The following is a 23,044-nucleotide window of genomic DNA, read 5'->3' as shown; positions in this document are numbered from 1 at the left end:
TGAAGCCTAATTAAAAAATTAGGTAAGAAATGTTGTACATTAAGGGGCAGATTTATCAAAAATGTGAGATTAGAACTCAACACAGAAAAACTCACCCATGTTCTATTTATATATTTTTAGAATCATATTTATCAATTGAGTTCACCATTTGATAAATATTCTTTTAAAAATCCCAAAGGAATGAATAGAACATGTTATTTTTTCTGTGGTGAGCTTTAGGGGCCGATTCATCAAGGGTCGAATATCGAGGGTTAATTGACCCTCGATATTCGACTAGGAATTGAAATCCTTCGACTTCGAATATCGAAGTCGAAGGATTTAGCGCAAATTCTGCGATCGTACGATCGAAGGATTATTCCTTCGATCGTACGATTAAATCCTTCGAATCGAACGATTCGAAGGATTTAAATCCAACGATCGAAGGAATATCCTTTGATCAAAAAAACTTAGGCAAGCCTATGGGGACCTTCCCCATAGGCTAACATTGACTTCGGTAGCTTTTAGCTGCCGAACTAGGGGGTCGAAGTTTTTTTTAAAAAGACAGTACTTCGACTATCGAATGGTCGTATAGTCGAACGATTTTTACTACGAATCCTTCGATAGTCGTATTCGAAGGTCGAAGTAGCCCATTCGATGGTCGAAGTAGCCCAAAAAAAATTCGAAATTCGAAGCTTTTTACCTTCGAATCCTTCACTCGAAGTTAACGAATCGGCCCCCTAATCTTACATTTTGATAAATCTGCCCCTAGTGTTGGGCTACTGTACTAGCCGAAGGCAGCAGAGAAGATCTGTGCCTGTGAAGATGCCACAGTAGCTCCCCATCTTCTTCTCTGCTGATTTACTGCACATGCTCGGGGTGCTGTCAGTTACTAAAGCTTAGGGACTGACTCAAAATATACAGTACACATAGGGGCACATTTACTTAGCTCGAGTGAAGGATTAGAATGAAAAAAACTTTGAATTTCGATGTTTTTTTTGGCTACTTCGACCATCAACTACGACTTTGAATCGAACGTTTTGAACTAAAAATCGTTCGACTATTCGACCATTCGATAGTCGAGTGTACTGTCTCTTTAAAAAAAACTTTGACTACCTACTTCGCCACCTAAAACCTACCGAACACCAATGTTAGCCTATGGGAACCTTCCCCATAAGCTTTCCTAGCAATTTCTGATAGAAGGATTCTGTAGCAATTTTGAAGTCCTGGATCATTTCTGCTATTGAGAAGCTGAAACTTTAGTCTGGTGCAATAAGTTCAGCATATAAAATATGGCTTTTTTGCCAAATCCATTTTCAGGGTTTGGTTATCAGAGGAAAGCTAAAGCCACATAAAACTGCTGGACAATTGTACTGAAATGAGCTAAGTTTGCTCTGAACTAGTAATGCATAGCGGACAATTAGTGATGTGCGGGCTGGCCCGATAGCCGCGGGTTTAGGCAACCTCGCACCTCCGGTTGCAGGTCCGGGTTGAGCTCCTCTTCCTGCTCTCCCCGCCCACCACCTTGCACTGCCGGTCTGCCGGCTTTCAACTTCCAGCCTCCTTATTTATAGATGCGAGCATTATTGCCCCGCTCCTTTTTGTGACATCAAAAGCGGGGCAGCGTGGGACTATAAAAGGAACCCAGAAGTCGCAGGTGGGCGAGCACGGTTGGAGGGAGGGCGGGTTAGGTTCGGGGAAAACCTGACCCGCACATTACTATGGAAAATATACTCGCATTAGTTAATTTGAGATTGATATGACTATAACATATATATATATATATATATATATATATATGTGTATATATATCTATGTTTGTAAATGAAGATTTAGTAATAAACCCCTTTTTTACAGTTTTTTTCCACCCATGGATACAGTAGGCCATCAAACACAGAATACAAAAACAACATCCTTTACCAAAACAAATATGCTCATTACCCAAAATGAGTTGGCAATAAAATTCACTGTCGGATACCAATGAACAGTAGTATACCAGTGACATTTACAGTATGAAGAGCATTCTGTATATCGCAAGGGCAATGAAATTTTCAAATCAATAAATCTCTGGTCTAGAATTAATAGGGAAAACAATTCCACTTGTCAGGCAGGAAATGTTATAAATCACCCTCTAACTATATTTGCTGTAAGAATTTTTTGGCAGAGGCAACGCCATGTAACTCAAAAGATATAAATAGATAACATTAATACTGTGAATAATCTATAGTTACTTTTGAGCTTTCACAGGGAAGTGTAACCAAACGCTTACATATTTTATATACCAGCAGTTCTGCTTGCATTATGGATAAGGTGCTAGCTGTCTTTAAAATACAGCACAGTGGTGTGAGATCTAATGATTCTGACACATGCAGAGGATTAATTAGTATAGTGACTGAGATAAGAAAGGCCAGGATGGCAAAGGAAACAACCATACTTTAGTTCATAACTTTATGAAAACCTAAATGCTAATTAGAAATGGTCTGACTGACCCAAGTGCAGCCTATTTGGGTGGTCATTAAACTTGAAGAGATACCAGAGACCACATTTTATAGATCTTTGCTGTAATCTTATTGTGTCCCAGACCAAAGCATTGGTTGTGTGAATGCATTTTATTAATGAGATATCATCATTCCTAAGGGGAAATACTGCTGCTCTGATTCACTAATGTATTCACGCAGCTGCTAACAAGCCCCATTGTGTCTGCTACAGGTGCTCAAAGTCCTGCCATTGCAAATGAGAGAGGCGCTTTGTAATACAGTGACACGTTCCATGTTGTTTTAAGTCCCCAAACCATTTAGTGAATAAGGTCACCTTTCATTTATGACTTATAGCTGAGACTTTTTCTATTTGTTCTTGATCAAAAATGTGTCAGACCCCCATGCTTCATAAATGATTATGTAATTATGAAACTGAGTACCTAGCTATGGTTCCAGCATTGTTCAAACCATTACATAAGTATTCAACTTCTAAATTCTACACAGATTAGCCATTACCCTTCACTTTACTGCATTGGCCCCAACTAGGGACTAGTTTTGGAATTGATGACCTAAATTCGTTTGGAGTTAATTTTGTCCAGTGACAATAGCTGGATGAACATATGGGGATCATTGGGATGTCCACAGGTATAGCTAAATAGCATTGTTCCTTGACTTCTCTTGTTTTATGTCCCATTTTTCCAAAGTAAACATTTAGTGGGATGAATTAACTTCAATTTGATAGGATGAGAGAGAGAGAGGTCTTGCCATGACTGTGGTTCAGTAAATGCCCAGTGAATTGGACAGCAGGGTCAGGATCAGCAATTCTATTAGATCTGCTGACCAATTTCAATCTTTAATTTTGATGGACTGACTAAATCAACAGTCAACAACATTTGTTTTCTTAAAAGGATTAGAACAAAGCATAGCAGTTGCTTATCTCTTTACAGCAGCACTTAGATTTATAATTCTATCTAGACATCTTAACGGATTTAATAGAAACTAGAAATTCAATTCAAGATTCATTCATGCCATGGGCCATTTGTTCTCTATTTAACAAGTTAAAGCAAGTATGTTAGAGTAAGAGCATTATGAAACATACTGAGGGACATATAAACATCTGATAGATAGAGAACATCTGTTGAAGGAGTTATATACTATATTTTAAAATTACCCTCATTGTGATTAATACTATATAGCACCTATTTTACATATTTACAATGGTTACCTTAAAAATTAGACTGTTATTGAAGCACCTGCTTTTATTCTCTATGGTTTATGAAAATAGATGAAGGCATGTCTTGGTCTTTCCCAGAAGCACATTATGATGTGTGTAGTTATCATATCTCATGGCAAGGTATAATGCTTTTCTATATCAGGTCTGCTGAGCTCCTGGTTGCCCACCCACCCAGAGATTGCATTGCATACTACTATTCTGGGGCTGGGTGTCAAGGGCTCTTGATAGTCTGGGAATTCAGGGACTTGTAAGTGTTTGATCTTAAAGTGATCGGGTTGGATTACATTTCTCCTATTGGTCGCAGAAATTACAAGTGGTTTCAGGAACTCACTTGCATTTTCTGCAATCGTTTTGCACAGACCTGAGTATTCAAGTATACACAAAACTGCCTCGCAAATGTCAGATTGAAAACATGTGAGTATGAGTAATTGAACATACACACAGTGTTGTATTTTCTATGGAGGTGACCTTTGGCTCTCCTTGCTTGAAAAGGGATAATAACCAGAATATTAATTATGTCTGCCTGGAAACAGTCAAAGATGAATGAGAAATGATCTTAAACAAACAGTAAAGCAATGAATTTATTTTGATTACTTACTCAGGCCCATTTTTACTTGCCTCGTTTATTAGTTTGGAACCCATATTTTAAAAGTGAGTGCATGAATCATTTGTAATTCTTTTGATGATACAATAAATGTAGTTGAAATTCAAACACCACCTACTGAAACCTTTATTATACCATATTATACCATATTTTGACTGCTTGGAAAGCTTGAGAGACAATTATAATTCAGTTAGAGAATTGAAATTGTAGTTTTCTAATTCTGCTAATTTAAAAAAAAAAATGACCTTGAGAAAGGTCCTTGTGTGGGACCGAAAAGTTGGATTAATAAACTTTTTTTTTATTTTAATCTCCAAGTTGTTTTTCTATGCAAATCCTGTGAGTGCCATCACTTCTTATCTTCTATCTTATGAATTTCAAATGCACGAGCACGCAGGTAGTATCTATCTTAAGGATGTGCGGCCCATTTTTGCTGTTTTTATATATATAAAAAATAACAGGATTTTCTTCGAGAATTCAAATAGTTGATGTTGTGAAAAAAGTGATCAGGTTTATTAATCCATAGACTAGAGCGCCCAGGTTGTGAATTTTTTCGAGGTGTGCAGCCTGCCTCTACCGTAATATATATATATATATATATTCCACCATGGTGTCAGTACTCACGAAAAACAATCTTCGTATGCCTGGGTGCAGAAACAATAATTTCACACTTTGAGAAAGGCCTCGGAGAGGCCGAAACGTTAGTCATCATATATATATATATTTTTTTATAGAGTTTAAGCTAAATAACCTTGAATCATGCCAAAAATTAAAAAGTTTATAAATCACTCCCACAATGATACCCAAAAGCACAAGATGAAAACAGAAAACATATGTTTGCAAATAAAGTGCTTGTTAAAAAGTTTTCCCAAATCAAGCACCAATTTCTTATCTGCAGCAAAAATAAAATTTCCTGGGTTCCCTCATGGCAGCAACTAATGGGTTAATCTCGCTATCATGAGAATGGACAGGCTTAACAAGTGACCAATCATAGAAGACCTTAAGAACCCTCTCCATCCCCCCATACACTGTCTTTTTTTCCTGTCCGCTGAGTTTGGATTGGCTTTTAATTTTGGTCACACCTGGGTCATTGTTGGCCTTTTTCCACTTTGGTGAAGCCTCTGCAAAGGGTATCTGCTTGGCGCTCTGCCTGTCAGAGTGTCTCCCCCCGTTCCTTGGAGGCCAAGAAGCTGTTTGGAGAGAACTGATTCTTCTGTGACCGTGGGGAGAGACTAGGTGCCAGTGGCAGTGGGGGAAGGTGCAGGGCTAGTTTGCCGCTTTGTGTTCCACAGTATCCTTGCGTTCCATTTGGAGGAAATTACGTCATGGTGCATTCCATTTGGAGGAAGTGACGTCACTTCCAGGTTCGGATCATGGCGCCAAAGGTAAATTAAAAGACGCCAAGAGGATTCTTCACATTTATTTGACTTCAAGATGGTGGATTCTTGGGTAAGAGCCATTAAGGAAGCCTTGAATTGTGGGGAAGAGAAGAAAGAAGCTTCTACTGTAAATCTAAGAAGTTGTTGATGTCTAAACCTAAGAAATCCAATTTTTTCCCTATCCTTGAGGAAGTAAAGGAAATGATAGCTTCAGAATGGAGCAAGATGGAAAAGAAGCCATCGGTCAGAAATAGGTTAACTAAACTTAATCCATTTTGTCTGGAAGATTCAAAGTTTTGGGATTCGCCACCGGCTGTTGACGTAGCTATAGCTCGGTTAGCTAGGAGATCCACGCTCCCATCGGAAGATGCTACCAGTTTCAGAGATCCAATTGAAAGACTAATGGATAATGAATTAAAGAAGACCTACACAGTTTCTGGTTCTGCTCTTAAGCCGGCAATAGCTTTATCCGCCTTATCTAGGGCTTTCAGATTTTGGGTGGTGAATATCGAGGAAGACTTGAGGAACATGGTTAGCCAAGAGAAGATCATTGATGCATTAAGTGAACTCAAGTTGGGAGCCGATTTCATGGCAGAAGCTTCTCTAGACCTTATAAGCCTTGCTGCTAGAAGCGTTGCTTTTTCGGTCTCTGTTCAGCATGCATTATGGCTTCATTCATGGCAGGCAGATAACAACTCCAAGTACAATTTATGTGTTTTTCCCTTTCTGGGTCACAAGCTGTTTGGAGAGAAACTGGATGAGGCCATAAAGAAGATGTCCAGTGGGAAGACTTTGTTTCTACCGCAAGAGAGAAGTCAGAACAGTTCTTTCTCTTCTTCTAATAGAAGATCCTTCAGAGATAGTCTCTCTACTGATAAGAGGAATTATAGACCAGGAAGAGAATATGGAAGGCCGCGTGCATGGAAAGGAGGACAGCCATCTGTTAAATTGGAAAAGGAAAGAACTTCTTCTTCCTTTAAGGGAGGCAAGAATAATAGATTATTCTGAGGATCTGCCAGCCAAACCCCAGGAAGTAGGAGGTCGCTTGAAAGATTTTGCTGGGGTTTGGGCTGGGTCAATTCGAGACAACTGGGTGTGCACGGTGGTGAGCAGGGGATATTTGATAGAATTTGATCAAAGACCTCAGACCCCGCATTATGTTCCTTCAACCATTCCGTCTACTCCGGCCAAGTCTCAGGCAATCCATCATTATATCCAAAAGCTTCTGATTCAGAGGGCAATTCTACCTGTACCAGAAGAAGAGAGATTTCAAGGCTTCTGTTCACCTCTCTTTCTCGTGTTAAAGGCCTCAGTGGACTACAGACCGATCCTGGATTTAAGAGAACTCAACAGATTCATCAGTCCTCAACATTTCAAGATGGAGTCGCTCTCGACGATTATCCAGATGGTGCATTTGGGAGAATGGATGATGTCTATCGATCTTCTGGATGCTTATTTGCACATCCCAATTGCACAACAACATCACAGGTTTCTGAGGTTCGCAACTCAGCAGGGTCATTTCCAGTTTGTCTGTCTGCCCTTCAGTCTGTCCACTTCTCCCAGAGTATTTTCATAGATTCTCTTGGCGTAAGTTGCCCTGGTAAGGGAGCAGGGTATCAGAATTTATGCTCTTGCACAGGAATGTTTGTCAGCAAGACAGTCTGCTCACGTCGTCCTTTCAGATGGTGAGATGGAGCCGTTGGCATATGAGAGCCATTCAGTATTTCTTCCTACAGAAGTGGAATTATTCCTCCATGAACCAGAAGATTTTGATTCCCGAGGGACTCAGGGAACAGTTGGAAGGGTTGCTAGTGACAGAGAATCTGCAGAAAAGGGTTGCCTATCGAGGAGCCAGTCTGGAGTTTGGTAACCACATATGCATGTACAGTAGGATGAGGAGCACATCACCTACACTTCAGTGTACAGGGGAGATGGAGCTCTATCGAGTCAAAAGGCTCGTCCAATATTCTGGAACTGAGAGCAGTGAGGAAGGCTCTTCTGACCTTTCAAGATCACCTGAAGGGCAAGGATGTAAAGATAAGAATAGACAATTCTACAGCAGTAGCTTATGTAAGAAAGCAAGGAGGGACCAAGAGTCGGAAGCTGTTGGAAGAGATTGCATTGATCATGCAGTGGGCGGAGGCTCATATCAAGTACATAACTAGTAATAGAACATTTTCATCTGGGGGGGGGATGATGAAAGCAGAACAGCTTTCCATTACTTTCATTTACCCAATGAATGTGTATTCCAGTAACAGTGCATAATCCATGCAGTAGGTTTTTCATAGTTTTTGGGTTTAAGCCCCACTTAGGCCCATGTCTTGAATAGCTACAGCTATATTAAAAAAAGTGTACCAAACATTCAATCATAGTGGATCACAGCAAAGACTTTGTGCAGAATTGAAAATTACATCAGTTATAATGATGACAGTTAAAATCACAAATTTGATCTAATAGAAGAAAAACCATGAATGAGTTAATTTTGTGTTGGTAAAATTTCACAAAATACTACTTCAAAGCACTTTAAAGCCATCATCAAGAATAAAAACAGAATACCTTCCCACTGATTTCTATGGCATCTCAGTGGATGATACAACTTGATTATTTTGAGTTTTAGTAGAAATCTCAAAAGTCAATCTCAAATGACTGGCACCATTGTACTGAGAGGACTTGTTAAATTGTGTCACTCATTCTTAGTCCTAACTAAATGACATGGTAGATTAAAGCACCAGCTATGTAAAAAAAAATATTTTTTTCTTTTAGTTTATGTAGTTTGTATCTGTTGATCTAGAACCTACAAACACCGTTTATTGTCAACAAATGTCCTGTTTTATAGGAATATTGATTATAATGTTCATTGCATAGGTCTGTAAAGAGCCATAAATGGCTTTTGACCCCTATTTATCTTTCTTTGCAAGAACTACTATAAGTACATTGCATTCTGCAGAGCTTATCTGTTATCTAAACCTGTGCCTAAAACTTTTTTTTTACCAGTACAAGATAACAATACATTATACTTTAATTACTTTAAAAAACATTGGTGTTACTGTTTAACTGAGAGATTTACACACACATGATAGGTATCCCGGCCTCACTTCATACAGGCATTAAATACATCTTTCTCTAGGCAGTACAGGTATGGGACTTGTTATGCAGAATGTGCAGAACCTGGGTTTTGTTCCCAGAAACAGATCTTTCCATAATTTGGATCTTCATACCTTAAGTTTACTAAAAAATCTTGTAAACATTAAATAAATCCGACAAGCTAGTTTAGCTTCCAATTTTTTAGTACAAGGAACTGTTTTATATACTGATTATATTTATAATCATTTTAAAAAATTTGGATTATTTGGATAAAATGGAGTCTATGGGAGATGGACTTCCCGTAATTCAGAGATTTCTGGATAACGGATCCCATACCTGTATTTCATCTCAATGTGTACTTGTATACTGTTGAGATGACAATAACGTTTGACTTGACTGTCTTATTCTCTGTTGAAGCATTTTTTTGTTTTGCTGTATGTTTTTTTGTGTAAGCGGGGTTGTCTGTCATGGCATTGTATTCTATTCCTAGCTATCTTGCAGCCTCAGAATAACTTTTTTTATGTGGGAATTAAGTGCAGTTATGTGCAAAGTGTTAATAGGTGGAATTCTGAGCCTATTAAGCTCCAAGCACTTTGCCTAGAAAAAGTAAAGAAAAACCTATAGTGTTCTAGACTCACTATAGTACAAAACATGTTAAATTCACATATTTAAAGAAATCATAAATTATTTGATGGGTAGCTATGGCATAACCATTGCAGTTCTATTAGTGCTCATACTTGTATAACACAAGCTCTTTTTGAATTCAATAGCTTTAGTATTTAAGAGGGGTGGACATTTAAGGTTAAATAACATTCACAGTTGTCTACAATCTTTTTCTCTTTAAAATGTGGCTAACTCTTTTAAATATATTTTTGTAGGTGCTTGAGCAATACATCAAGTCTTTAAATGTAACCAAAATATTTTCACTTTATGGTGTTAATGGCCTTTTACATTGCTCATAAATTGACTGATAATGGCTACAGACTACCCATGTATGGGATGAAAATCATCTTTATCTGGCATGATCAGATATTTAATAAAAAAAAAAAAACAACAATTTGTCAAGGATTGCATTGCTATGCATGATGTCCTCCTCTAATGTAAACATTAGGGTGAAGACACATGGAGCTACTTAGTAGCAACTACTTTTCATGGCTACAAGATACCAGAAAATACCCTGCCATAGACAATAATGATACCAACTATCAGTAAATCATCAACATTGTCTATTCTATAGCCGTGACAAGTGGCTGCTTTCTAGCTGCTATGTGTGTCTTCACCCTTAGCGGCTAAACTGACGAGAAATCTACCCTGGTGACCTTACCGAATAAGTCGATCTACCACTATACCTGTATAAGCACAGTTCATTAAATATTACCCAGTCAATGTGTGACCAGTATTATATAGGTATATGCTTTTAATGGAATTGTGCATCATTTCTAGAAGTGTATGCACTAGGCAAAAGATGACAGAATACAGCTGAACAGATACTAAACACCCTGCAATCAATGTCAAAAACGTTCCTTTAAAAACAAAATTTATAAGTACAGAATAGAAGTCAGGAGATGAGTGAAGAATAAAAAACACAACTTTTTAAAACCAAAACATTCATAAAAGGCTTGCCAATTCATCTCTTTAATGCAGGCCATACATCAAACACTTACATTCTAGGTCTGTTCAAATGTATGCTGCAAAATGTTTCTAATAAATTAAGTATGAAGCACATACAGTATATATTATATGTGGCTGGTGCTAAAGAGACAAGGTAGCCACCTTATTTAAAGGGCACTTCAGCTGTTTAAGATAAGTCAATGTCATATCAATCCTATAAAGCTGGACACCTATAATATATCCTGCTTTGATCACACCTTGAAAAGAGGATACACATAAAATATCATTTCTGAATTGTCATTCGAGCTTTAAACTTTTGACACACAAATGATTTTCATCTGGCTACTTGTATCAGGGAAAGTATACATATTTTTTATTATTATATTTATGATGCATAGCCTACAAATGTTCACACTGACTAGGGAATAATAACATTTATTTTAGTTTTATACAAGCAGCCATCCACAAGTAACCAAGTGATCTAGCAACTCAAAATTTTTTTGTGTTTAAGGGCTACTTGTTGTGTGTTGGATACTGCGTTGTCTTCTATGTAACCATGTTGGATGCTGTTAGCCTGTCACGTAGATTGTATATTCCAGAGGAGTGTAGTTCCAAAGGGATGATTGATCAGATTTCACTTTGAATCTAAAAGCCTATAAAATCCATGCATTACAACTCTGATTAATGACTAGCCCAGAGATGTCCAGACTTTAATCATTGCTACTTCAAGTTTTACACAGAAAAAATGTAACTTAATTGCTAAAAGAAAACAATTGTATTTAGTGTTGTATTTAATTCAACAATACTATTTTCAATTAAGCAGAAAAATGTATGCTCATCCTTCTCTTTTTCATGCTGCAAAGAAAGCATGTGGTATTGCTAGCAAATAGAACCTACGTTTCTTACTTATCTTGCATTAGAGTATGCGATTGCTCACATTATAACAGGGTTGTGCATTTTGTTCATAATGCTTATAGGTATTAAAGATAAATGCATTCTATTTAGATAACTAATTAGGCAACTAAGAAAGAACAAAATCCTAAAGCATTGTTTAGGGAAATGAGCCAGGCAGTCAGCATGCTGATATTTCTAATAAACAATGAATGAATACTTCAGAATGCTATCACAGTAAAACATATTTGTTTAGAACCACAATCATACATTCATGAATAACTGGGTTTGCAAACAGACATGCTTGCTGAATGCAGTATCTGGAAACATAGAGGCTTCAAGCAGGGAAAGGGCGTAAGTCACTAATTTTCTACTTTCACTGCTCATTAAGATGAAGAATGACATTGTCATGAAACCTGGCATCTTTTATCCTTTATAGTTGCTGCCTTGTTTTAAATATTTGTTTAAGCATTTGGGCATAGGGTTTTTTTCTGCAAAAGAAAAAAAGTCACCCATTTGGTCCTGAAAGGGGTGGTTCATCTCTCAATTGACTTTTAGTAGGTAATAGAGTGGCCATTTCTAAACAACATTTCAATTCGGTCGTTATTGTTTATTTTTTATAGTTTTTAAATTATTTCCCTTCTTTCTCTGACTTTTAAATAGGTGTCATTGACCTCATTTAAAAAACAAATGCTCTGTAAAGCTATGAACATGTTGTTATTGCTACATATTATTACTCATCTTTTATTCAGGCCCTCTCTTATTCATCTCCCAGTCTCTTCAAATCAATGCAGATTGTTTATATGCTTCTGAATAAAAAGCTATAATAACTCAAAAAACACATATTTATAAAATGAAAACCAGTGGTACATTGTCTCAGATTGTCACTCTCTACTCCAGGGGTCCCCAACCTTTTCTACCCGTGAGCCACATTCAAATGTAAAATTAGTTGGGGAGCAACACAAGCATAAAAAAGTCCCTTGGGGTGCCAAATAAGGGCTGTGATTGGCTATTTGGTAGCCCCTATGTGGACTAGCAGCTCTGTTTGGCACTATACTTAGTTATTATGCAATTAAAATTTGCCTCCAAGCCTGGAATTCAAAAATAAGCCCCTGCTTTGAGGCCACTGAGAGCAACATACAAGGGGTTGGAGAGCAACATGTTGCTCACGAGTTACTGGTTGGGGATCACTGCTCTACGCCATACTAAAAGTTAAACTTAAAGGTGAACAACTTCTTTAAGTGTGGTAAAATTTAAATGGCACATTTATATAGGCAGGGATGCAAGTGCTGAAAAGATAAGGGGTGCACAATTGCCATTTAAGCCAATATTCTTCCACTTGTGCCCTTGGCTTGTGCCTAAATAATATACAAATAGGAAAGTATTGTTCCCTTCTTTATTTGGTCCTGCCAGGTCAGACTGCACAGCATATTGAGAGAGGCACAGCTGTTTGCTCTTTGTTTTGTGTCATATTTGCTATTAATTAATTAACGAACTGTTAGAACCTTAAGATAACCTTCATTAAACCTCATGCTTATTTTAAACCTTATTAAAATAAGTATGTGGTTTAGCTAAATAAATAACAGTTAACTTGTTCTAGGTCTGTCATGTAACTGACTGTACGGGGCACATTTACTATTGGTCGAATATCGAGGGTTAATACTCGATATTGGACCATCGAAGTAAAATCCTTCGACTTCGATATTCCGCATTTCCTTCGACTGAACGATCAAAGGAAAAATCGTTCGATCGATTAAATCCTTCGAATCAAAAGATTCGAAGGATTTTAATCCATCGATCGAATGATTTTCCTTTGATCCAAAAAAGCTAGGAAAGCCAATGGGGGACCTTCCCCATAGGCTAACATTGGTGCTCGGTAGGTTTTAGGTGGCGAAGTAGGTGGTCGAAGTTTTTTTTTTAAAGAGACAGTACTTCGACTATCGAATGGTCGAATAGTAGCACGATTTTTAGTTCGAATCGTTCGTTTCGAAGTCGTAGTCGAAGGTCGAAGTAGCCAATTCAATGGTCGAAGTAGCTAAAAAAATACTTCGAAATTCGAAGTATTTTTTTATTCTAACCCTTTGCTCGAGCTAAGAAAAAGTGCCCCTACATGTATCAAAGCTGGTTTAAAAAGCTGATGGAACATACTATAAAAAAAAAAGGTTCTTGTGCTTTAATTTTTGTTTGCAGGTTGTAAGTGGGAGTAAAAATGAGAAAGATTTGGAGGCATTCTCTATTACCTGGTCCCCTTGAGAGGATATTTTTAACTAAATTAAATTGGCAATATTATATGTATGCTAAAAATATGGTATTGCACAGATGGGACAAATAAAACATATTAATTTTTAATAGACAGTTTGAATGTAGAAATCATGGTTTAATACTGTATCATTCATTAGATTCATTGTTGTGTATGTATTCCTGTTACCTGCCTATAATTTATTGTTAAAACTGAACAAGACCGGATGTACAGAGTGTAGACATTAACGGCAGAGACACACACTGCTATTTCGGGAGATTAGTCGTCCAGCAACAAATCAATTCTTCTTCGGGTGACTAATCTCCCGAACTGCCTTCCCGCCGGCTAGAATTTAAAATGCCGGCGGGATGGCACTCAGATCGATTCGGCTTTTCGAAGTTGCCCGACGTTTCCTCATGTGTTCATATGATATAAAATAAATAACATGGCTGTCTATAACAAATCTTTATTGTTTGCAGTATTCAATATTGTAAGTTTCAGTGCTGCAGTTGTGGTCATACTTAATAAAAAAATACATAATTGTAATAAAAAAGCCCACTTAATGTAATGCACACCATGAGAGTGATGCATGCATCTGATTCTTGTTGTGTATATATACAAATCTTGCTTTCTCTAGCATGAGATGATAATCTGTTTTGCAAAGTAAGTAGGTAATAAATTATCATTTGGCTAAGCTATTATAAAACACTCTAGCCTTCTTTTTAAGAATCATGTCAGTTATTAAAGAAGTAACTACAATTTGACTGTGTGTAAGTATAGTATACTGATGCTTGCTAACAGAAAGAGGGAAAAATAGCTTTTTAGAATGAATCTTTTACCATATATTCTAGTTGTACTTAAAATGATATAATTCTGACAGCCACATGGTATATGCTAATGTCATTAGGAATAATAATGCTAGTATGATACTCACTGGTTTAAGGCAGGTGTATAACATGTTTTATCTTCATCAATAATGGTAACCATCAGAGTGATAAGGTTTGGCCAGAAATCCAGGTTTTTTATGGTTGGTCCTTGATCTTCTCGAGGAACATCCTGTTTCTTACCCTGAAATATGAAAAAATTCTTAATCATTAAATCTACTAAAGAAGTTTTTTTGACCAGTTTGCATCAAAAAACACTATCATGAAAGCCACAATAGTTTGTCACAATACAAGATACAAAATACGGAGAACTCAAGACAAATGGAATATATTGGAACGATTTCTATTCTTTTATTTAAATAAAAAAGTCAGTTTTAAGACACGTTGCAAGGTCCTGTTCAAATGCGGATGAGCAAACTTTTTTGCCCCATACAGTTTTATGGTGAACTTTGTGGTTTCTGTTTTTATGAATTCACAATAGAATTTCCCCATGGAGTCTGTTTCACCAAAAAAAGCTGCTGCATTCAATCAATGGAGTCACGGCCATGTTTTGAAGAAATATGCAACATGGGAGTTGTTTTTTTCTATCAAGAGCAATTGTAGCATAGTGGAAACAACATAGGGTAATATATGTAGCGCTATGGTAAATTGAGTGCATCGTATGAGCTACACACCCCATTACTGTGCTCTGGATGAGACATTAATTCTTAGGGAGTAAGCCCTCGCAAACATTGTGGAGGCAGGGTGTAGTATAACTGCAACTTAATGCAGGGTGCAATAATTTGGCACCAGAGGGTCTTATAACTTAATCAGGAACACATTTATTTAGCTGGAATCTTGGCAATGGAATGTTCATACACAGAAACAAAACACTGCAACAACAGTGGATAATCATATACTCACAGAACCTTTGGTTATTATCAGTCACCACTGGGGAAATAACAGGTACATCAGCGCTTTCTCAAGGTACATCCAGCTTCAACCCTTTCTCTAAGTGAAACCTGAGAGGAATCTCTCTCCTCAGAGGAGCCTCAAGCTGCTTGGCTAAATATCCTGTCTATCTGTTGCTCCTAGAGTGACCTCTTAAGGTTAGTATCCTATCCTTGCTAGGCTGACCCTTCTAGGTTCCACTGAAGCTCTGCCTGCCTGCTCAGACCAGAGCTAGAACAAGATAGACCCCAAGCGAGTGGCTACCCAAGACTTTATACTTTAGCACAGTGCCATCTACTGGTAACTATTGTGAACACCAAGGGGCATAGCTTCAAGCAGGAATATAAGCAGGTCTCCTCTCCTAACTGTATTTTAGGATGGCACTTGCAGGACTTGCTGAATCAATCTTCCAAAGGTTTATTTTGCTCAACGTTTCAGGTCCCCCACAGGGACCTTAATCAGGAATCAAACAATGCAACCAGCCCTGGGTTGAGCAAAATAAACCTTTGGAAGATTGATTCAGCAAGTCCTGTGAGTGCCATTCTTCTGCATTGCTTGTGTTATTTCTTAGCTCAGGTATCCAGGTGAAACAACTGTCTATGGTGCATTTCAATAAAACTTTGCAGTTGTGAGAAACATTACATGAGTTTGAAAACTTTTACACAGCGAAACATCCCAAGTTTGACCATCACTAGTTTCTAAACAATAGTGTAGGGATCCATAGGTTTACATGTCCCTATGGCTTTAAAACCCTACACTTCCTTATCTCTCTAGTTGCTGGGCAGATGCCCATGTATCTAGTTACATCATTTACATATTTATGTTATTGGCCTACAGGCCTATGATGACTTAGTGCTACACTTTAACATAGTGTTTGGTTAGGGGCTGGTCTTTTTCTTTGGCTTCTGACCCAGCTGCTTTCTAGAGAGCCTGGGTAAACCATGGTCCAGTATGTGATTTGTAGTCCAACTAACTCACTACTATCTTTCACATAGCCAAGACCCAGCCTGTTGTGTTAGAGTCCAATGTAACCTGTGCTCTATGGCAATAGCTAGACCTTAAGCCCTTTGACGTAAAATAGCAAAATAGTGTTACAATAGCTGTATGGTTGGTTCTGACCCTGGTGTGTGACCTTGACTATGTCCCCGACTCCTGATTTTGTACTACACTGCCTGATTGGCATCGACCTGCCTTGACCCTCAACTACATTCCTTGTTCCTCGTCCTTCTTGTACATGTTTGGTTATCTTGTCTGCGCAGAACTCTCCCCTTGGTCCTCTCACTTTAAGACTTGGCAGCATCCGAGTAGTGGAGAGCTCCTCCCAAAATGAAAGGCAGTTGTTATAGGTGGAAGCGTGAGCCATAACCAAAATCTTGGGGTTTGTTCTGGGTTTTGGTATACCGTATGTATATAACAAACTACAACACAGGAGCAGAATATTTGAAGTAAATCAGTGATGGATTGATTTGTTATTTCTAGTCACCTTATATGGATGAATAACTTTGTGTACAACATGGATCTGAGTTTTCATCAATGAAATCTGATCAGAATGATTTTTGCTAGAAATTTACAAAATTATTCTTTTAGATTTGAATCACTGAAACAGGGAAATTGTAACTATGTTCTTTAATGACCCTCTTTATGCCAGTATATTACAAAAAAGTTTGAGAAATGGAAGTAGTCAGCTTACTATCTCTACATTTGAATTCAGACAGTGAAAACTGTGCAATGCATTGGAGTCCAATAAACTCAACACAACCATATTATTAGATAAACTGTGCTCACCCCCACAACAAGGTTGAATAATAACTTGCAAAAAACAATTGTCCCTCTTCTAGTAGAGTGATTACAAACCAAATAATGCAAATCGATGCAACAAAAAAATGATCATATCAAATGATCTCTCACAGGCTGATATTGCATAAAACAAGAGTTTTTAAAATTGGAGCTTTCCTCAAATTCAATATAATATAATCTAAAGTATCTTTGTCTCCCTCTCTCTCTACATGCATACAATTCACAGCACCTCTAATAAATGCCTACAAGTTTAGTATATATTATAAGTGATGAGCAAATCTGTCCAGGTTCGTAAAACTGCAAAAAAAGTCACGAAGCGACAAAAAATTCTCAGTGTCTTTTTTGTCTTGGAGACTTTATTTTCCAAATGCATTAAGGTCAATGGGTGTTTTTTCTAAGGGTGACTTTTTTGTGTTGGAGACTTTTTTTTTTTCTCGCGGCAAAATTTTTGCGCCACAGTTTCGTGAAAAAAAATTCACAGATGACAAAATGCAGAAATTTGCAGTCAATTCATGCCTGGCGAATACATTTGCTCATCACTAAATATAAATTTGAAACAGAGGTACACTTAAAGGGGTTGTACACCTTTGAATTAACTTTTAGGGGCTGATTCACTAAGGGTCGAATATCGAGGGTTAATTAACCCTCGATATTCGACTGGGAATTGAAATCCTTCGACTTCGAATATCGAAGTCGAAGGATTTAGCGCAGATAGTTCGATCGAACGATCGAAGGATAATTCCTTCGATCGAACGATTAAATCCTTCGAATCGAACGATTCGAATGATTTAAATCCAACGATCGAAGGAATATCCTTCGATCAAAAAAAGTTAGCCAAGCCTATGGGGACCTTCCCCATAGGCTAACATTGACTTCGGTAGCTTTTAGATGGCGAACTAGGGGGTCGAAGTTTTTTTTAAAGAGACAGTACTTCGACTATCGAATGGTCGAATAGTCGAACGATTTTCACTTCGAATCCTTCGATAGTCGTAGTCGAAGGTCGAAGTAGCCCATTCGATGGTCGAAGTAGCCCATTCGATGGTCGAAGTAGCCCAAAAAAAACTTCGAAATTCGAAGTTTTTTAACTTCGAATCCTTCACTCGAAGTTAGTGAATCGGCCCCTTAGTATGTTGTAGAGAGTGAATTTGAAATATTTTATTATTACTATTAGTTATTTAGCTTTTTATTCAGCAGTTTAGCAGTTTTCAATTTCAGCAATCTGGTTGCTAGGGTCTATATTACTCTTGCCACCATGCCCTGAATAGAAAGGTAAGTAGTAAAAAGTATCAATAAGAATCCATTTGTAGCCTTACAGAGCATTGGTTTATTAGATGGGGTTAGTAACCCCCATTTGAGGTCAAATAGAAAGGACAGAGTCAAAAGAAAAAGGCAAGTAATTTAAAAAGGATAAAATATAAATGAATAAAAATAAAGGGCAGTTGAAAAAATTACTTATAATTAGTCAATCTATAACATACTAAAAGTTAACTCAAATGGTCTGTTTAGTATGGCAAGTGTTATTCTGGTTGTTTCCCTGTAGTAATTGCACAAAAAAAATCCCATTTAATAAAGGTAGTTACTTCAAAAGGTGCTCTTTTCACCTCCATATAGTTGCACTTGTAGCCAATCAGCCTTGTCTCCTTTTCCAAGTTGAGTGCAGTCCACTCATTGCTGCAGGGGAACCCTGGAGCACTATGCACACTGCACTTGCGGTCATAAACAGCCCCTAAAATCGTAGGATCGGCATTGTTATGGGGATTGTTCTTTTATTACTGGGAAACAATTAAATCCCAAATGAAAAGTGTTTTAGTTCACTTTCTGCAGTTACGACTTTTACTGTATCATGGTTTTCTGCACAGGTTTGGTCAGTCAGAATGGATGACCTTGTTTGCTCCTTGCTTGATAAAAATCTAGCTCTGCTTAATTCCATGTGATTACTATAAAAAGAGTTACAAAAACAAGGTGATCCTTTCAAAAGTGAATTAAACCCACGGCGGAGGCAGAGGTCTGACCTAAGTCAGAGATTTAAATTAATTCTATAAGCGAAAGAAAAAAAGAACCCCAATTGCCTCCCACTCGTACCGCAGTTCCTCAGATATTACACTACTTATAAAGTATTTTGTGATTGCGTGAGGGCAATCACTGAACGTTAAAAAATACTAATGTGCTTGGTTTGCACAAATTACAATTATATTAAAGTGCCAGTGCTATAAGAATTAATTCAGTTAAATGTACTTAGACTTAAAGGTTGATAGATACTCAATACAATTAATACTTTACACAAATAAATAATTAACATTTTAATCCAGTGTATTATCCAATACCTTATATTTTCACCCACAATCAATCCAACCAGGAATTAATGAGAATAAAAATACTAAAGTGCTTTAAGTGCTAATAGGTTTATTGTAAGGTCGCAATTACTAAAATTTCATAATTGCTTACAAATTAATTAGTTGTAAAGTGCTAAAAAGTGCCAAGTAATTAATGATCAATAATAAATAGTGTAGTTGATATAAAGAGGACCGCAGTTAATGGGATAAATAATTTAAAAACACACAAATTGCTCAGGTTAAAAGGTTTCAAGTAGGAAATAGAAAATTGGAGAGGGTGGAGCTGTCCCAAAAGCTGCTACCTAAATTGTTTTCTATCCCTGGGACACCACAAAGATAAGGAGGCAGAATACCCGGGACTTGTGGTCTAGTGTTATTAACTAAATCCTGTTCTGTAAGAGAGCTAAATAAGCCTAAAAAAACCACGAATCCACGGGCTCTTGTGAGCTTTAGCAACAGAGAAAGGAGATACCCGAGCACTAATTAGAAATAGATTTCTTTTCCCACCCCTTCTATTCCGTTTCCCAAAGACTGAAATTTTTCTAAAAGTTATAAGTTAAAGGGATTCCAAACGCCGACGCGCGTTTCGCAGTGATAGCTTTATCAAGGCGCCTTGATAAAGCTATCGCTGCGAAACGCGCGTCGGCGTTTGGAATCCCTTTAACTTATAACTTTTAGAAAAATTTCAGTCTTTGGGAAACGGAATAGAAGGGGTGGGAAAAGAAATCTATTTCTAATTAGTGCTCGGGTATCTCCTTTCTCTGTTGCTAAAGCTCACAAGAGCCCGTGGATTCGTGGTTTTTTTAGGCTTATTTAGCTCTCTTACAGAACAGGATTTAGTTAATAACACTAGACCACAAGTCCCGGGTATTCTGCCTCCTTATCTTTGTGGTGTCCCAGGGATAGAAAACAATTTAGGTAGCAGCTTTTGGGACAGCTCCACCCTCTCCAATTTTCTATTTCCTACTTGAAACCTTTTAACCTGAGCAATTTGTGTGTTTTTAAATTATTTATCCCATTAACTGCGGTCCTCTTTATATCAACTACACTATTTATTATTGATCATTAATTACTTGGCACTTTTTAGCACTTTACAACTAATTAATTTGTAAGCAATTATGAAATTTTAGTAATTGCGACCTTACAATAAACCTATTAGCACTTAAAGCACTTTAGTATTTTTATTCTCATTAATTCCTGGTTGGATTGATTGTGGGTGAAAATATAAGGTATTGGATAATACACTGGATTAAAAGGTTAATTATTTATTTGTGTAAAGTATTAATTGTATTGAGTATCTATCAAGTCTAAGTACATTTAACTGAATTAATTCTTATAGCACTGGCACTTTAATATAATTGTAATTTGTGCAAACCAAGCACATTAGTATTTTTTAACGTTCAGTGATTGCCCTCACGCAATCACAAAATACTTTATAAGTAGTGTAATATCTGAGGAACTGCGGTACGAGTGGGAGGCAATTGGGGTTCTTTTTTTCTTTCGCTTATAGTACTATAAAAAGAGTATTACACAGCAAAAAAAAAATTACCCACTCATAATATTTATTGAATCCAAAATATAACATTTTAGTGTGAACTAGTTTGACTTGATTATATAATACTGCAAATGATGATAATGAAATCACCTCTCCTAAAAAGCCAGCAGCCCCAGAACATACAAATGAGCTATAAAACGAGAAAGTGGGTGTCTCCATTCTATTGCTAAACACAGAAAGATAAGTTGTTCTTCATGGGCAGTACGTATTTACTGCAGGAATACATCTGTGGCTATGAATCCTTTGTTGAATGACAGTTGTAAGATGACATACTTGGGTTCTAATTTCAGTTTCAACTACACAACAATATCTGTAACGAGTTTGTATATTCTCTGTGTCATGCATGGGTTTTCTCTGGGTACTATACAAATAAAGAAAGGTTAATAATAATAATAAGAAGAAGAAATGATAAAAAGTTACATAATGGATAAAGGTTATTTGACTGACTGCATAACCATACAGATTAGGATAATGGGGTCGGTGGCCATCCGTCCATTTTTTATTGTATTTATTGTTATTTATTATGTAATCATCACCCAGTTGGTAAGGGGTAGCCCTTCAAATTGAGTCAAGTTTGTTTGTTAAAGTTGTACAATAAAGAAAGTGGGTGTTTCCTGCATTACTGCTTTATTATACCTTGCACTTCCTACTCATTACATTTTAATAGTAAAGGTCTGAGGGAGAATCATGTATTTAAATGAAATAATATAATGAGCGACATGAGTAAATAAATATATATAGTAGAAACCCAATTAATAAGGGAAATGTAGCATATAGTGTAAATGTAGCATAAATTGTCTGCTGGTTGTTTCCAAAAAGCCAAACTTGCTTTTAATATCGTCAATACTTGACATAGCGACACACACAGTGATAGATGAACACTAGTTAATAAACTATAAAGCTTTGCAATCCCTTCTTTCCAATGAACATTATTTAAAAGCACAGACATTTATTTAATGTTCACAGGGAGACACCAATGTTTATTACTGTTCCTCTGTAAACCACAAGGTCTTCTGAAAATACAGCATCACTCTCAATCTCAAATCTCATTTTAGACACCGTCTTCTTAAAATGCAGTGATATTATGGAAATCTTTGAAATAACTGTATTTCTTTACTTCTACAACCTCTTCAACTTATTATTTTCAAAAGTTTTATTAATGTGGTGTTCATTAGATTTTATACAAAGCATAAGGCAACTTTAAATATGACTGAACATGGGACGCAAAAATATAAAGTGAATGCAGGGACAAACAAAGAAGTGATGAGGAAAAAGAAAAAAAGGATGAATTACTATTTAATTATTTTTATTTGAGAAAAGCTATAGACATGTATCTTTAATGCAGAATTTGTCTACTTTCATGAGCCAAACTCAAGGACTATTGTAGCCATACATTAAGCACAAACTTAATCAGGGAGGGGTAAATTGAAATTGGATCACTCAGTCCCTGCCCGCATTTCTGTTTTGTTATCAAAGAGCGGTTGATATTGAAGATGCAATTTAATCAGTGTATACTTCTATATACCTTAAAGTAAAACAAATAAGCCTTTTTATTTTCTCACGGTTTCCATGGGAACCCTATATTCCGCACCAGCCTTTGCAATGGTAGCATTATGGTAGCATTTTTTTCTCCACTCACGCAAAAAGCAAATGTATAGAATCCAATTAGAGCTTTTCAGTTATACAATTTCAGTCACAAGAACTTCATTCTTTCTTACCAGTTAGACAAAAAAACAAATAAGGTCTCATACGTATCCTTGGCATCTATGTGCTGTCCAAATCAGTGGTTATGAAAAGCAATGGTGGTTGACACTGTTCTAGTGTAAATTCTCAAATGTAGTTTAATTGAATACAGAATTCATGTGCAATGTCATTTTACCTATAAGTCAACACAACAATAGGTGTAGATGTGTAGACTGTACCTTTCTTTGTAGTGTCTGATTATAGTTTGGTTCTATAAGAAGAGCCCATGGTCAAGCTGTACAAGGCTCTTACAGAAGGTTAATTCTTTTTACAACCATTCACTACTGGAACTAAAATATAGCCCATACAC

At 36.9% G+C, this 23,044-nt stretch overlaps 1 protein-coding gene across 3 annotated transcripts in view; it reads right to left on the bottom strand.

Moving 5' to 3' along the window:
- LOC108712323 (protein unc-13 homolog C-like) overlaps positions 1-23,044 on the bottom strand; it is a 253,359-nt gene that overhangs the window by 99,213 nt on the left and 131,102 nt on the right. For all 3 annotated transcript variants that reach the window (XM_041588308.1, XM_041588310.1, XM_041588309.1), the window contains exon 18: positions 14,427-14,560. In XM_041588308.1, coding sequence (XP_041444242.1) covers positions 14,427-14,560 — 134 coding nt within the window. The remainder of the gene's footprint in view (positions 1-14,426; positions 14,561-23,044) is intronic.

The sequence above is a fragment of the Xenopus laevis genome, chromosome 3S (genome assembly GCF_017654675.1).
Source record: "Xenopus laevis strain J_2021 chromosome 3S, Xenopus_laevis_v10.1, whole genome shotgun sequence".
NCBI classification, from domain to species: Eukaryota; Metazoa; Chordata; class Amphibia; order Anura; family Pipidae; genus Xenopus; species Xenopus laevis.
The sequence above is the reverse complement of the archived record's forward strand: the minus strand, read 5'-3'. Positions and strand labels throughout refer to the sequence as shown.